The sequence below is a fragment of the Talpa europaea genome, assembly GCF_964194135.1.
Source record: "Talpa europaea genome assembly, chromosome: 1".
Taxonomy (NCBI): domain Eukaryota; kingdom Metazoa; phylum Chordata; class Mammalia; order Eulipotyphla; family Talpidae; genus Talpa; species Talpa europaea.
This window is the reverse complement of record NC_140073.1, coordinates 9,390,692-9,407,527: the sequence shown is the minus strand read 5'-3', so window position 1 is coordinate 9,407,527 and position 16,836 is coordinate 9,390,692. Positions and strand designations below refer to the sequence as shown.

Sequence of the window (16,836 nt, the reverse complement as noted above, 5' to 3'; positions counted from 1 at the left end):
TGCCTGGCCCCTCCGTGCTCCCTCCCTCCCCTGCCCTGGACCCCTCTCTCTGGAATAATAATCCCAGGGCAGGATTCATCCCTCGTCCTGCCCTTTGCAACAATTGTGAAAGACATCTGGGGAAGAACATGGGGCTGGGCCCCACCACTAACCAGCTGTGGGACCCTGGGCCAGTGAGGTCACCTCTTTGAGCCTCTGTGCATACCGTCTGCAAGGGGGTGTGGGGGTTCCAGCCTCCCAGAGCTGAGTGAGAGAATGAGATGGGTGCCACGCCTGGCCCCGCGCCTGGCACATGTGTGTTCAACATAGTGTGGGCAGACTTTTCCCTCTTCCCACACTTCTCCCGGCTTAAGTAACTCCAGGGCAGGGTTTAGAGTAGAAAATTGGCTGGAAGGCTCACCCAAGCTTGAGGAGCAGGGCCTGGGGGTATTCCCTTGACTCAAAGACACCTCACATTCTGACTCCTGACAACCAGTGGTTTTCCAGTAGCTCAGAACTACTGTAAACAGAAAGTTCTTCTTTCTGGTTAGGTTAATCCTTCCAAATCTGGCTGAAGTTTTGCCTTGTGTTTGTTTTCCAATGGCTCATCTGAGATGGTTATAATCTTCCGCTAACACTCTTGTCTGGCTTGGTCAGTCATCTGGGCTGTGTGCCGATGAGAACAGCCCATGAGAAGCACAACAAAGGCAGCCAGCTTGGCACTGGGCAGGAGGTGTGGACAGGCAATTGGTGGAAGTGCTTTGGGCCTCAGGGGCCTCACCTATGAAATGGGGGAGCTGCCCCCCAAGACACATTGAAGACCCCCTGTCCAAGGATGGCCTGACCCCTTATAGCAGCTTGGGCCACAATATTTGGGGGGCTCCAGACCCAGTGAGCTACCAGCTCATGGGAAGCAGGTTAGTTACCCCTTTTCTTAGAGGCCAGCTAAAGTGCCAGCCTTTTTTTTTTTAAAAAAAATATTTATTTATTTATTTATACAAGCACAGGGTACAGTCAAAAGCGCAGGAAGGTGAGAGAATTCACCAGAGCCAGAGCGGGGAGCAGAACAGGCAGACTGACGAAGTACACTGCTGAGGGGAGCAGCAGGCGTGGCAGGAGAGGTCTGCGCACCATGAGGGACCCTCACCAGCAGCCGGGGATCGAACCGGCACTGCAGAGGCTGCGGGCAGCTTCACAGACTAGCGCTCAACCACTGCGCTACCAGGGGAGGCCTTGCCAGCCTCTTTCTGATGAAACCACCCCACCCCTTCGCCCACTGCTCAGCCAGACCACAGAATTCATCTGTGACTTCTATGGCTGGGTGAGAACATGGTTTCCGGGCTCCTCCCCCTGGAAGCTGGACAAGACACTCCTCTCAGCCTGAAGCCCAGGAACCAACAACCCAGTAGACTGCAAAGGGCTTGAAACCATGGAGTCCTATTTCTGGGACGGAGATTAGAATCTTCATTCTATGCTTCTTCAATGGAAAAGAAAAGGTTCAGCACCTACCCCTGGGCCTGTTATCAGTAAGTTGACTGCTTTCAATCACTCAATCAACCAAGCCCTCAATTATAAATATTTTTAAAGATTTATTTATTTATGCCTATAAGAGCTGGGGTACAGGCCAGAGGTGTGAGGAGTGAAAGGATTCACCAGAGACAGAGTGGGGAGCAGGACAGACAGACTGACTGAAGTACACGCTGAGAGGAGGAGCAGGAGAGACAGGAGAGGACTGCTGTGCCATGTGGGGATTGAACTCGTGCTGCAGTGGCTGTGGATAGCTTCATAGGTCGTCTTAACCCCTTGAGCCACCTGGGAGGCCCTCAATTATAAATATGACTCCTCCACGTGCCCACCTGTACTCCCCACTGCCCCTCCACCCCTGATGCTGGAGCCCTGATTCGGGTTGGCAGCTGGGCTCATCTGCAAGCTGGGCTGCAGGTGACCTGTCTCTCTAAATGGAGCAATTAGTGAGACCTGGATTACCGTGCCAGAGAGCTGCAAACCTAAACCCCCCGGCTCTGGAGCAGGGAGTGAGGAAAACACACAGATGGCCAGATACACCTGGAAGTGGGTCCACACAACACACACATACCCCAGACCCCCACCACAGCACATGCACATGTGGGTGTGTGCGTGCACACACAACCTTCTTAGGGAATGGAGCACAAAAAGTGAGCTCTGTACCCCCCTCCCCTGCTCTGTAAGGCACGGCCATCCACCACGGAAAGAGAAGAGGGACCAGAGCAGAGAGGGGTCAGAGGAAGAATCAGGAGGGCCGGTCCACTCCAAACTGGAGGGTGTGCTTTTTGGCATTCTCGTTGAACAGGTCAGGATTCTCTGCCAGTTCTTGGGCAAGGTTACACCGCATGGGATCCCCCTGCTCAGGGTTATTTACCAGCTCATTGAGGAACATCAGGACTGGGGAGAGAGAGCAGATCACCATCAGGGTGAGAAAAGATCCTGGGAAGGAGGTGATAGGGGCCCCACACCCACACCCCCTGAAACTCTGCATTTACCCACACACACACACACCCCCACACAACAAGAAGGTCCCATCTCTTAGGCTGACTCTGCAATCAAATTAACACCCCTTGTTTTCTTGGTGCTGTTGTCCAAAGCCCCGTTTGCTTGCATAGAGGTTTTCACATGCTGCTCCACAGCTCCATGGATGTGGGTAACATAAATAGGTTTTCTGGGTCCCACTCCCTTTTCAAGGAGAACCAGCTTCTCTCTGCTTAATATTAGGATTCCAAACAAACTTCTGTCTGGAAAAAGAGGGCTCTGGAGCTAAAGACAGGAAACCACTATGACCCTGGGGTCTTTAATCCTTTGCAGAGGCCTCTGGGAAGTGGGTCAAGGCAGTGGCCCATCTCCCAGACAGCGCACTCCATCTCCCTGAAGCCCATCCCCAGGACCATTCTTCCCTGGCCTCCTCCACCCCCACTTCCCAGGCTAAGTTGTCCTGAGCTGTCCAGGCACTGGGCAGACGGCTTACTGAACATGCCCAGAGGCCCAAGAGCTGAGCTGCCCTATGGGGTTGCTCTGAGCCATGCCCGATTACCTATATAAAGTAATTAAACATCAACACAATTAAGAATCCAGATCCTCTGTTATATGAGCCACATTTCGAGTGCTCAAGAGTCACATGTGGCTGAAGGAAGTGGACAGTGCCACACCAGAACATTCCACAGCTGGAAGTTCCGAGGCAGCTGAGTACGTCCAGGCCCAGCTCTCATGCCAGCTGGAGGACCTTCATGAGCCAGGCACTGCAGTTCTCACAGGCCTCAGGATCCTCATCTAGTCAATGGGGCCAATAGAAGCAGCTCATGGGGGTGCTGGGGGGTTCAATGGAGCTCTGAGCTGCCAGTGCTGGGGTGCTCAACAAAGTAGTGGGTATTATTGTTATCAGGTCAGTCCCCTCAGCTGTCATTTAAGTCACTGAGGCCCAGAGAGGAACAGAAACTTGCCCAAGGCACAGTGGTCTTCATGTCCAAATCCTTCCCTCCACAGACTAGCTGCTTCTCTTTTTTTTTTTTTTTGGTGGGACCCTCGCCGGTGGCTGGGAATGAACGGGTGCTACAGAGGCTGCGGACAGTCTCGCAGCCCAGCGCTCAACCGCTGTACCACCAGGAGAGGCCCATGCTTCTCTGACTTACCTGTGGCCTGGCTCTGTCACACCTGCCCAGGCATCAGAACAGAGGAGGGGCAGACAGCCCATCCAAGATCTCAGAATCACCCCCCTTATCTGACAACAGGCTCAGCTGAGACTCACCACTTTTATCACCTTCTTTTTGGACTTTTCTGACCCAGAATCACCGCCCCCCCCCATATCTAGTGTGGATCTCTCCCTTTAGGTCAGGTCCAAACCCACCTTTACAGGCCTTGGTGCAAACCTTCCAGTTCTCGCGGCTGATGATGGACAGGCAAACTTGTCCGTCAGGATCTACACTGGGATGGTAGATCTGGGTGGTGAATGTCACCTTGGGTGGCTTGAAGGGATAGTCATTGGGGAAACTGAGGCATAGGCTGAAGGCCTTGAGATTATAGGGGGATCGCTCCTGCAAGAGAAGGGGTCAAGTTCTGTACCGAGGCATAGCTGTCTCCTTCCAGGGCATTGGGCTGGTTTCGCCTCCTCTCCTGGCCCAAGGTATCTCCTGCTCCATTCCTAAGAAGGATCAGGAACAAGGACACCGATGGTACCTGTGTTTCTTGGGAGACCAGGCCATGGGTTCATGAAGAGTGGGATCGCAAAAGGGTACAGGCCTGGAAATCAAACAAGGCAGATCCCGGCTTTGGGGGTATGACCACAGTCGAACTGCCTCCCATCTCCAGGCCTCAGTCTCCTTGTTTGAAAAATGGGCCAATTTGATTGGATGAGCCTAAGGATCATTACTTAGCTAGAAAATGGAGAAAATGAGGAAACCCTAAGAACTCAAGGACTTGGGAATGTGGAAGGGTGCAGCCGCTGTGGGAACTTGGCATGGTGGGTCCTCAAAAGAATAAAAGATAGAATGATCGTATGATCCAGCAATTGCACTGCTGGTATTTATGCAAAAGATTTAAAAACAGAGACTCAGACAGGTATTTGTGCACCCATGTTCAGAGCAGACCGAGTCACATTAGGAAAAGGTAGAAACAACCCAAATGTCCATTGATGGATGACGGACAAAAAACATGTAGCATGTGCAGATAATGGAATATTATACAACCTTCAAAAGGAATGAAATTCTGATACATGTCACATCCTGGCTGGACTTTGAAGACATTATGCTAAGTGAAATAAACCAGGCAAAACAGAACAAATATATGATTTAATTTATGTGAGGAGCCTAGAACAGCCAGATTCATTTATATAAATAATTAGTTACTAGGTGAAAGGAGGCTAGGGAGTCAGTGCTGAATGGGGACAGCTGTAGTTTGGGAAGTTGAAAAAGTTTTGGCTGCACAACAATGTCACGGAATTAGAAACATAAAAATGCTTAAGATTGTAGATACTGTTATGTGTATTTTACCATGATTTTAAAAGGGGGAGGGGACTGGAATGGCTGAAGTTTGGCGGCTGTCTGGAGCTGGCAGAAGATCCCCCAGACTCCAGCCTAAGAATTTCCAGAGCACCCACTGTGTGCTGCCTATGCTAAGGGTGACATGCATTAGCCTATGCGCAGGCAGAGTGAGGACATCGAAGGTGCCCAGGTAAGTGGAGTCCTTCAGTTCAGCAACCCACAGGAGATGGCAGCGGCTTAAACAATGACTTAGGGCCTCCCTGGTGGCTTAGGGTTAAGTCTCAGTGCTATCACCACCACAGCCTGAGTTCAATCCCCAGCCAGGGAGCTAATGCACATATGGCGCAGCAGACCTCTCCTGCCTGGTCCTCTGCTCCCCTCAGCAGTATATTTCAATAGATCCACCTGTTCTGCTCCCCACTCTGTCTCTGGTGAATCCTCTCACCCCCCTGCACCTCTGGCCTGTACTCCTGTCCTTCTATGCAAAAATAAATAAAATATGTTTCTAAAATAATAAATAAACAATGATTTAACTCAAGCATGTCTCCATTTTTCTGGACAACAGAAAAAGTCCAAGAAAAAGACAGCATAGCCCAGGCCAGTGTAAGATCGTATGATCTAAGAATCCACAAAAGGCTCCCTTCATATTCCAAAGAGCTGACACAAAACTCAACTGTTTTAATTTTCATTGTCAAGCCACCAAAGCTGTTTAGATGAATTTCCCAAGGAAAATATCATCGATGACTAATCATTAGATAACAAATGAGAGATCCTGTATTCAGGTCCTTTGGAATACTTATTGCTCTGGAAGGGAGATTTTATCGAGATGATATCTTATAATAAAATATAAAGAAAAATCAGCACAATAGAGATGAGTTATCTGTGTTGTCACATGGAACAGTGGTGTTCCGAAACATGATCTTTTTTTTTTTAAGAGGCATGTATTTTTATTTATTTATTTGTTTGTTTGTTTGTTTGTTTATACAAGCACTGGGTACCGTCAGAAGCACGGGAGGGTGAGAGAATTCACCAGAGCCAGAGCGGGGAGCAGAGCAGGCAGAAGGACCGAAGTACACTCCTGAGGGGAGCAGCGGGCGGCAAGAGAGGTCTGCGCGCCATGTGGGACCCTCCTCCGGTGGCCGGGGAGCAGCCGGGGATTGAACCGGGCCGCAGAGGCCGCGGGCAGCTACGCAACCCAGCGCTCAACCGCTGCACCACGAGGGAGGCCCTGAAACATGATCTTTAAAAGAAAGCAAAATACATGCTAGTTTTGAGGGAGCAAATTCTACCTACTGTGGGAAATAGGAGGTTTATCCTTCTCTATGATGGAGAAGGTGTGTTTCCCTTCTGTTTTTGGATGCTGTTTGTCTGCTGAAGCTCCTGTGGGGAGCTTGGGGGCTAGTGGTTTGAAGAAGGGGTCTCCTCCTACGTCCAAAATTCTTTCAGCCTGTCATCAGCTGGCCCTGACCTCAGAAGCAATCAACCAGAAAGACCACCACCACGGACAACCTCCAGTTAAAGCAAAGGTAGGTAGAGCCTTGCCTCTACCCTTCCTGCACCAGCCCTGACCTAAGTCGCTCCAACCCAAGACCAAGATCCCCACGGACACTCACGGGCAGAAGGAGCATGTGCCACTCTAAGATGTTGGCGTCGTCTTCGGTCAAGTTCCGCAGGTATGGAGGGAGATTCTCCTGAAGCTGCTCCAGCTCCTGCAGGGGTGCAGTAGGCAGGGCTCAGCCCAGTCTCCCCTGCTCAGCCCCCTCCCAGACCTGTCCCAGGTCCCAAAAAGGACCCTGGCCAAGGTGCATCCCCATTTACTGAGCACGTAAGAGTGTATCGAGCTGAGGGTTCTGAGCAAGATACCCATTTTGGCGCTACCCACTCCGCAGGCACTAGGTGGAAGGAAGACGCAGCTCCTCCTTCCAGAGGTTACAACAGGGGAGCAAAGGTTCTCAGGAGTCTTTTCTCTTGCCCTCTTCCTAGGAAGTCACAAGGTCCTAATTGCCTCCTTCTCTTCCTCTCTCCCTTCCGTCCACAACCATCACAGGGTGTTTCTTGAGGCTTCTGCCTGGTGACAAACCCTAACAGGGCTTGTGGCAGGGAGCAGCAAAGACCTTGCCTCGTCCCTGCCAAACTGCTCCAGCCAGGGCCTGGGGCGGTAGATGGCTCCCAGCAGGTCACCACTGAGGGGCCACAAGGCACCACAGCAAGGGCAAGGCAGAGTGGTTTCCCTGTCCAGAAGCATGGCCTAGTCGTTTGGGTCAGAATCACAAAATTCTCCCAAGAGCTTTTTACTGAGCCTCCTCTAGGGACACCTCAGACAGGGCCACGCTTGAGAGGTCACCATAATAAAGGAGGCATGTGATTGATGTGAATAGTGTTAATAATGATAGGGAGGGGGCCTCTCCTAGTGGCACAACAGTTGAGCGCTGGGCTGTGAAGCTGCCCACAGCCTCTGCAGTGTCGGTTTGATCCCCGGCCACCAAAGGAGGGTCCCACATGGCGCACAGACCTCTCATGCTGCCCACTGCTCCCCTCAGCAGTGTATTTCATCAGTCTGCCTGTTCTGCTCCCTGCTCTGGCTCTGGTGAATTCTCTCACCCTCCCGCGCTTCTGACTGTACCCAGTGCATGTATAAATAAATAAATAAATCTTTGAGGGGAAAAAAATAATAATAATGATGGGGAGGGAGCAGGAAGGCTTTGCCCAGCGGGGACTGGGCCCTGAGGAATAAACAAGAGTGCCTCTGTAGCCCGCCACGCAGAGAAGGGGAGAGGCACATGTGAACAGTGAGTCCCAAATGCAAGGGTTATTTCAGGATGGGTGCACAGTCAAGGGCATTGGAAACACCAGGCTACGCAGATTTCCTGTGTATGTCAGTCTCCATACCTGCTCCACTACTTACCTGTATCTGACCAAGGAAACCTCCTCCCCTTTAAAGGGTCCATCCTGTGGAGAACAGACCCTTTTTGGAAAATATAAGGGATAAAAAGACTCAAAGGTAGCTCATCTTCCCCAGGAGACTTAATGCATATTAAATAGGGGTTTCCCACAGGGGGTGATTTAAGCTCCCCCTTGGGCAATATCTAGAACTATTCTGTTGTCACAAATGGTGGGGGGCAGAGCTACTAGCTGGTACCTGGTGAGAGGGGGCCATGGATGCTGATAAAACAGCATATAAAGAACTGTCAGGGGCCTCCCTGGTGGCATGAGGGGTTAAGACACAACCTGTGAAGCTGTCCACAGCCTCTGCAGCATGAGTTCAATTCCCAGGCTGGCCAGGGAGCTATCCACATGGCGCAGCAGACCTCTCCTGACTTGCCCGCTGCTCCCCTCAGCAGAGTACTTTGGTCAATCTGCCTGTTCTGTTCCCCACTCTGTCTCTGGTGAATCCTCTCACCCACCACACCTTTGGCCTGTACCCCAGCTCTTGTATGCATAAATAAATCTTTTTAAAAAAGCTTTACTATAAGACTGTTGGCCCCCAAATGCCAACAGTGACATCAAGAAACCCTGGTGTAAACAAAGCAGAGGGAATACTCCCCAAATCCAGCCCACAGGTAGGGAGGGGTCCTTGAACCCTGTAGACTCCCTGAACTTTCTCCACCCCCCAACATAGAAACCCACCCCTATCTCCCATCACCGATCTCTCAGCCTGTACTGACTCTCTTTAGACCCACAAGCTGTTTCTTCTTGGTCTGTGACTCCTCATTTTCTTTCACTCCAAATCTGCTACTACAAGCCCTGCAAGGTTCTCTGGCAAGAATGAAGTCCAAGGTTTAACAGGCTCTGGAAGGGGCATGTCTCCAGCTTGATTCCCACTGGGAACACTTGGACTTTATCTGTTAGAGGACAATTCTACCACCACCACCCGCCTCCCACCCCCAGCCTGAGGATGGTGAAACCCAAACTCGAAGCACAGCTTCTTCCTGAGTTTCCTCCCCTTGGAAACATGTCACTCAGAGGAACAGAAAACGAAAGCAGGGGACTGAGGAAAGAGCTCCTGTGGGTCAGAGCCCCACCCAGGCTGGGTCAAGTCCCAGCCCCTCCCTCCTTACAGGGAGCTATCCACATGGTGCAGCAGACCTGTCCTGTCTTGCCTGCTGCTCCCTTCAGTGTACTTCGGTCAGTCTGCCTGTTGTGCTCCCCACTGTCTTGGTGAATTCTCTCACCCCCGCACCTCTGGCCTGTACCCCAGTTCTTGTATGCATAAATAAATAATTTTAAAAAATTAATTAAACAGAATTTATTTTTTTAAAGATTTATTTTTATTTATTTATACAAGCACTGGGTACAGTCAGAAGCGCGGAGGGTGAGAGAATTCACCAGAGCCAGAGCGGGGAACAGAGCAGGCAGAAGGACCGAAGTACACTGCTGAGGGGAGCAGCGGGCGGCAGGAGAGGTCTGCGCGCCATGTGGGACCCTCCTCCGGTGGCCGGGGAGCAGCCGGGGATCGAACCGGCGCCACAGAGGCCGCGGGCAGCTTCGCCACCCAGCGCTCAACCGCTGCGCCAAACAGAATTTAAATAAATGTCCACCACCTCCCGATACCTCCCAGGCCGCTTGGGCATCTTTTCCTCCTGAGGATGCGCGTAGAATTTTGCTCCTGCTCAGTTTTCCGAACTTCTGGAGACTCTAATGAAGGACCAAATTATGGGGGGCAGGTCGGGGGAACAGGGTGATCCTCTTCCCAAAACCCACCGTTTCCAAAACCCACCAGCAGCGCCCCAGCAGGACACCTGGCGTCTCCCCACGAAGCCGTCAAGGAACCCCACAGCACCGAGACACATTCTTTACTTTCGGGCTGGAGAAACGAAACTGAACCAGTAGGGGTGGGCGGGGCGCTCACCGCCATCCCCAGCACATCCCCGGGAGCCAGCGACACCCCGGCCCGACTCGGCCCCACCTCCCCAAACTGCTGCTCTGGCCCCTCTCTCCAGCCCACTCCTCTGGGGGGCGACGGGATAACAGGGGGCCCACCAGTCGGGGTACGCGGGCAAGCAAGGTGTGGGGGGGCCAGGGAGGATGGGGTCGGGGGTCGGGAGGGCGGGGGTCGGCAGACGGCCGTCCTGCAAGCGCTTACCTTCGCCACCCGTATTCTCGCCGCCGCCATCCCTGCGCCGAGTGCCGGTCCCCAGGACTGCAGCGAGAGGGTGCGCCCGCCAGCCGGCCCTGTGCAAGCCCCGCCCCGACACCCCAACCCACCTCCAGGAGCCCCACCCCCACCCCGCCCCTCACTCCGGGCGGTGGAGACCAGCAGCCAGTGAGACCCAAGCCTGGAGGCTGCGCCCCGCCCGGGGGCTCGGACCTGGGCGCCCGCCCCTGTCCCGACACCCGGGCCGGGCGCTGCGCTGCCTGACCCCCGCGTGCCGCTGGGGGGCGCCGCGCACCAGGCAGCGGGCACCAGGGAGCGCCAGGCTGGGGTCTGCCCGTGGGGGGGGGGCTGCTCCACACCCCCGCCGGCCCCTTCCCCCATGCACGCTCGCCCTAAGCAAATGCGGGGTGCTGGCTCTGCAAATGCAGCTCCCGACTGGGCTCTCTGCAGCCTCCACCCTTCAGCCCACCGCCCTAGCCCCTCTGGAGAATTCCCGGAGGCCCCTGGGCAAGTTGCTTCACCTCGCTGGGCCCAGGCCCCTTCTCTAAACAGGGGTGTGGGCCTCCCCGGTGGCGCAGCAGGTTGAGTGCAGCGCTGTGAAGCTGTCCGCAGCCTCTGCAGCGCGGGTTCAATTCCCAGCTCACCAGGGAGATACCCACATGGCGCGGCAGACCTCTCCTGCCGCTGGCTGCTCCCCTCAGCAATGTACTTCGGTCAGTTTGCCTGTTCTGTACCCCGCTCTGGCTCTGGTGAATCCTCTCACCCCTCCCGCGCATCTGGCCTGTACCCAGTGCTTGTATAAATAAATAAAATTTATCTTTAAAAAAAAAAAAAAACCTGGTGAAAACAAAGCACAGGGAATGCTCCCCAAATCCAGCCCACAGGTAGGCAGGGGTCCTTGAACCCTGTAGACTCCCTGAACTTTCTCCACCCCCCAACATAGAAACCCACCCCTATCTCCCATCACCGATCTCTCAGCCTGTACTGACTCTCTTTAGACCCACAAGCTGTTTCTTCTTGGTCTGTGACTCCTCATTTTCTTTTCACTCCAAATCTGCTACTACAAGCCCTGCAAGGTTCTCTGGCAAGAATGAAGTCCAAGGTTTAACAGGCTCTGGAAGGGGCATGTCTCCAGCTTGATTCCCACTGGGAACACTTGGACTTTATCTGTTAGAGGACAATTCTACCACCACCACCCGCCTCCCACCCCCAGCCTGAGGATGGTGAAACCCAAACTCGAAGCACAGCTTCTTCCTGAGTTTCCTCCCCTTGGAAACATGTCACCAGAGGAACAGAAAACGAAAGCAGGGGACTGAGGAAAGAGCTCCTGTGGGTCAGAGCCCCACCCAGGCTGGCTCAAGTCCCAGCCCCTCCCTCCTTACAGGCTTGAGTGCCACTTTCCTCATCTGTACACTGGGGTTAGGTGGTGGATCTCACAGGGCTGCTGTCAGAATCAGATGAAATAACTCGAGTGCACTGACTGCAGGCAAGTCACAGAGCCAGTGCAATAAACCAGCTCTGCCCCATTATGCTGCCAACCTGCAGATTTCAATCCTTCTGGAGTGAGCCTGTGCTGGGGGCCCCAATCTGAGACCACCTGCTTCTCAGAGGCTGGGGTAACAGATACCATCTTCTCCCCCCTACCTCAAGTCTGCTTCCTTGCTCTGCAAGTTGGGGGGGGGTGGGGGGACTGGGAAAAGGAGGGGTAATGTGAGACCTGCTTCACCAGGACTGCTCTTCCTTCTCCATCTGTCAATGAGCTACACCCCATTTCTCCAGACACCCTGGATTTTCCCACCTGGGTGCTTTTCAAATTGTGCCCCTGGTTGGAATGAAAGATCAAAAATCCTTGGGTGGGAGTTTGGGTTCGCCTCTTCCTCCTGCCTCCTAAAAAGGGGCCAGCACATAGGGGGGGTCCTTTAACTTCAACAGAATTGGGCCTTCCTGTTGGTACAGGGGGTTAAAATGCAACCTTTGAAGCTATCCGCAGTCACTGCAGCAAGAGCTTGATCCCCAGCCAGGGAGCTACCCACATGGCACAGCAGACCTCTCCTGCCGCGCCCGCTGCTCCCCTCAGCAGTGTATTTCAGTCAGTCTGCCTGTTCTGTTCCTCGTTCTGTCTCTGGTAAATTCTCTCACCCTCCTGCGCCTTTTGTTATAGGACAGGGAGTACCCCAGTGCTTGTATAAATAAATAAATCTTCAAAACACGAGTGTCGCCCACAAGGACAGTTTGCCTTCTGCGGGCGCTCCCCGGCACCAGGGGCCCTTTGTGCTGCGGCTACTGCGAGGACATTTCTCCCAGAAGGGGGCTGGGGGCAGAGCACTGCAAGAGGGTGTTCGTGGCCCCCCTCTCCTTGTGTGGGGGTCCAGTCCTTTAGTTCACCCCTTTGTAGTTTAATATTAAGTACCTGCCTCCATTATGCCAATTTAGGAAACAGTTGGGTGGGGGAGCCCTCAACACGGATTTCAGGAGCCTCCCTTCAGTTGGAAGCTGCGCGACTCCCTTGTTTTAGCACTGGCCCATTACAGACTGTGGGCTCACTGTGTGCCCCCCACAGCCACGAGGCTCCACTCCTTTGTGCCAGGGAAGACCCCTTGCTCCCCAGCCCCAAGCTGAGGTCACAGCGAAACAGCAGCTCCTGAGCGCTGGAGAAGAATCTCCTTGGGGGCTTGACCCCCTCTTCCTCATGCCACCCCTTTCAGAAGTCCTGACCAGGAGGGGCAAGCTCAGTACCTACAGTTTTTATCCAAGTGTCTTGAAACCAAATGACTTCCCTGCTCAGGTGCGCGTTGCATTTGCAGAAAGATGGGTTCTGTTTAATTCACTTCCATAAACACTAACTGGGCATCCTCTAAAGGCCAGAAATAGATGGTCCATCAGCTCTTCACATAGGGAGAGATGAGGGAACTAGGGACATCTGAGCCCCCCTCTGGTCATTCATCTAGTTAACAAGCACTTACTACTGAGAACCTCTGAGGATCACCACCCTGAGAAAGGGCTCACACCATGATTAGCCTGAGCTGAGGGGGAGCCATCCCTTCAGGCAGGAATGCTTGCTGCTATTCACTGATGGAGGAGGGGAATAGAACAACTGGAAAGGAGGTGTCCCAAGACGAGAACCAGATTCACAAGGAGGTGGGGGTTGGGGAAGAACAGGACCATTAACCCAGCTGTAGAGGTTGTGACCCTCAGGCACCAGTGCCTTATCTCAAGGCATGAGACCCAAGCGGGATCAGATGCTACAGGGAGTAGAGCAGAGGCCTGAGGGTAAAGATTTGGAGATTGGGCCCACCCTGGAATCTCTGATCCCTTCCTGGTTGTGCCTAGTTGTCCCAAATCAGCAACAAATGGGCTGCTCCATGGAGGAGTGACTCTCCCAAGCAGAAGAGGACTATATCAGTGCAGTCTCTGCACAGGCTCACGGCAGCACTCCGTCTGCCCACCTGTGACTATGCAGGTGCCTCTTCACCCACTCTCTACCTCTGCTGGGCAGCAGCCTCTTGCCTTCCTGTGACCTGCCAGGACTTCTCTTCACTGACCTCCCTCAGCGGAGGCCGCTCTCCTCAAAGCTGCCCTCCTGCAACCAAGCAGGCCTCTCTTAGTAAAACCTGTCCCTTTCCGTTTCCCTAATAAACCTGCCCTTTAAATATAACTAACGTCTCTGTCTCATGGAGAAACTCGCGTGGGGGAACTTGCTGTGTGTCGCCGAAACGGGAGCTCTGGTGAAACCTTTCCCAGAGCGAACCCAAGGACCCCGCAACTCTGCAAAACCCCATCATTCACCACAGCCCTCACCACTCCCAGCTGCACCTCTTCATTAGCTGCCTGACCCTGTAAGGAACCTCTGCTCTGGCAGCTTTTTGTATTGGGGGGAAAGGATGTCCTGAACAAACTCCACAAATAGGTTTTCTGGACCGCACCCCCTCCCCAGACCAGAGAGATCCAAGCCACCAAGGACTACAAATCCCATAATATCATCACCACCGAATGGGAGGATAGCTGAGAACTGAGGGTGGGGTTAAGCAGCCAGGTTGGGGATATAACCAGACATGTGGGCCTTTGGGGGCCTTGGTTTTTCACCACCTTTCAGGGTACCATTGGGCTTCCAGCTTAGCAGAACTGGCAGGACGTATTCACCAATTTCCCTCCCTCTTTCTCCCTGAATTATTCCTTTTTGCAAATAATCCCTTTATTAAACTTTGTGTGTGTGCCTGCAGTTGAGTCTCATTATAAGTCCCTGTTAAGTGTGCAGGTGAGAACCCACAGTCAGGCCACCCCATTTCACATTGGGGTTGCCTGGGAACATTTGTACTTGTTGACTTCCTAGCTCTGACCCTTCTCCTTCCTTTCTTCCCCAGGGTCAGGGCTCTCACGCCCTATGTGTCCATGGCCCTATGGGTGTGTGTGTGTGTGTGTGTGTATGTGTGTGTGTGTGTGTGTGTGTGTGTCACAGTCCTATCAGGGTCTATAGGGAAAATGGAGTGGCTCAGGCTTTTTCGCCTTCCTGCCACTAGCCTCTATGGCTGCCACCTGCAGCCTTGTTAACCGCCTAGATTTCATTACCCACACATGATATCGTTGTTGCAAAAAGTAGTTGGAAGCAAGCTCAGGACACGCAGGCAAGCAGGCCTGTGATGGCAGACACCAGGCAGAGAAGCCAGAGAGCGTGGGCCGCCCGTACCTATAAGGGATAGAGTGCAAAGATCATTGAGAGAGAAGCCAGGGAAAGAGCGTGGAGATCATGGGGGCTGGGAGGCTCAGTTGCTGCCTGCCTCCCAGCCTCCCTGCCTCCCCCATGCCTGCTTCCCTGCCTGCTGGTCTGCATGTGTATGCAGATAAGGATAAGATTTCTGGTCCATTTGCCTGAATCAATCATGAACCACCAGGCCGTGCTGCACCTGGTTTGCCCATACAGGATCCCACCCTTAGGGCCTCGTTTAACCTTACCTCCTGGAGACTGTCTCCAGGTACAGTTACATTGGGGTTAGGGCTTCAACATGAGCTGGGGAGGGGGCATCATTCAGTTATGAAAGTTAGCAGTTATGAAAGTACTGGAGGATAGACTTCCCCAGATGTCCAAATAGGCCTTCCCAAGACTTATCACTTGGCATGTAGGGGTATGTTGAGCTGAGAGCAATCACATCTGCAGGCTCAAGAGAAATTTTTACCACACCCTTAACTATCTAGAAGAATGAAAATTGGGGCTACTACCAGATTGAAGCTTATCTCTAGAAATATTCTTTTTTTTTAAGATTTATTTTTTATTTATGCACACAAGAACTGGAGTACAGGTCAGAGATGTGGGGGGTGAGAGAATTCACCAGAGACAGAGGGAGGAACAGAACAGGCAGACTGAAATACACTGCTGAGGGGAGCAGCGGTGGTTCCTGCACCATGTTGGTAGCTCCCTGGACAGGGATTGAACTCATGCTGCAGTGGCTGCAGTTAGCTTCATAGGTTGTGTCTTAACCCCTTGTGCCACCAGGGAAGCCCTGGATGGCTTCTAGTTGACACAGGATGCCCTGTGAGGGAATACAACAGTGAACAAGATGGGGGTCCCTCTCCTTCTGTGGGTCACAGTCTAGGGGGGAGACAAACGTGAGTGATGAGCAAACAATGATTGTCTCCCTTGCAATACATGTGAGGATGACAGCAGGTCCAAAGAATGATGTAAGAGACAGGGAGGGGGAGGGAGAGAGAACACTCACAGAGCAAGGGAAAGCTGGAATAACAGCAAAGCTAGCTACAGACCTGGCTACTACTCCAGCAAGACTATAACCTTTGGGAGTATCATCGTCCCTTCCAGAGATTTCCATTTCATTCTGATCTCTCCCAGATGGAGAACATTTCATCTTACCCATTTTCGCAGGTCAACATCTGACCCAGTAGACTCTGGCCTTGCTCCACTGTCAATAAGACATTGAATAATGGTATCATTCCCTTGGGTGGTATTTCTCAGCCAGCGCTCCAAGGAGAGGGGTGAGCCCCAACGTCTGTGGCATATTTTTTTTACATCAGGTCGACTTCGCTCTGTGTCAGTGGCAGTAGTTGTGTACTTTGTGGGAGAACTGAGGAAACAGTCACTCCAATTGTTAGGGGGAAAGGATGTGCTGAGCTCATCCCATACAGGCTTTGTGGACCCCACCCCCACTCCGGACCAAAGCCATCAGGACTTTGGGAAAGAAAAATCCTGTCACCACCAAAGAGAAGGTGGCAGGGACCTGAGGGTGGAGTTAAGCAGCCAGGGTTGGTATAAAAAAACAAACACGTGGGCCTTGGGGGGTCTCGCTCTCTCACTCGCCTCCTGGCTTCACGGCCCCTGGCTCGCGCCAGCTCTCAGAGCGCCATTTGGGATTCCAGATAGGCGGATCGGGTAGGACGCATTTAAAACTTTGTCTCCCACTTTTCTCCCTGAGTTGTACATTTCCTCACTTGCCCTTCCCTTGTGAATAAACCTTTTATTAACCTTTCGCGTGTGCCTGCGGTTGAGCATTGATAAGTCCTTTTAAGCGCACGGGTGAGGACCCACAGTCAGGCACCCCGTTTTGTATCAGGGCTGCCCTATAACACAATGACTTCCCGGTCTTCTGCTTCATTTCTAAGTTTTGGATCATTTTGTTTTCAGAGGAGAAACTGTAGGTGTGCAGAGAGTTCACAACCTCTAGGACATGTCTCTTGTGTTTCTGATGCCCACCTGGGGGAAAACCCCGAAGAAGTGTTCTGAGTACAGATGGAGCATCAGCGAGAACTTGA

General features: G+C 52.7%; 1 protein-coding gene across 1 annotated transcript; it reads right to left on the bottom strand.

The window, feature by feature from the left end:
- Positions 1-3,362: 3,362 nt before the first annotated feature.
- Positions 3,363-10,098, bottom strand: UBE2L6 (ubiquitin conjugating enzyme E2 L6; the record flags this gene model as incomplete). The annotated part of the gene is made up of 3 exons (XM_084229168.1): positions 3,363-4,040; positions 6,599-6,694; positions 10,069-10,098. The coding sequence occupies 3 exons, from the start codon at positions 10,096-10,098 to the stop codon at positions 3,795-3,797; spliced, it is 372 nt and encodes a 123-aa protein (XP_084085294.1). The 3' UTR covers positions 3,363-3,794.
- Between the last annotated feature and the right edge of the window lie 6,738 nt (positions 10,099-16,836).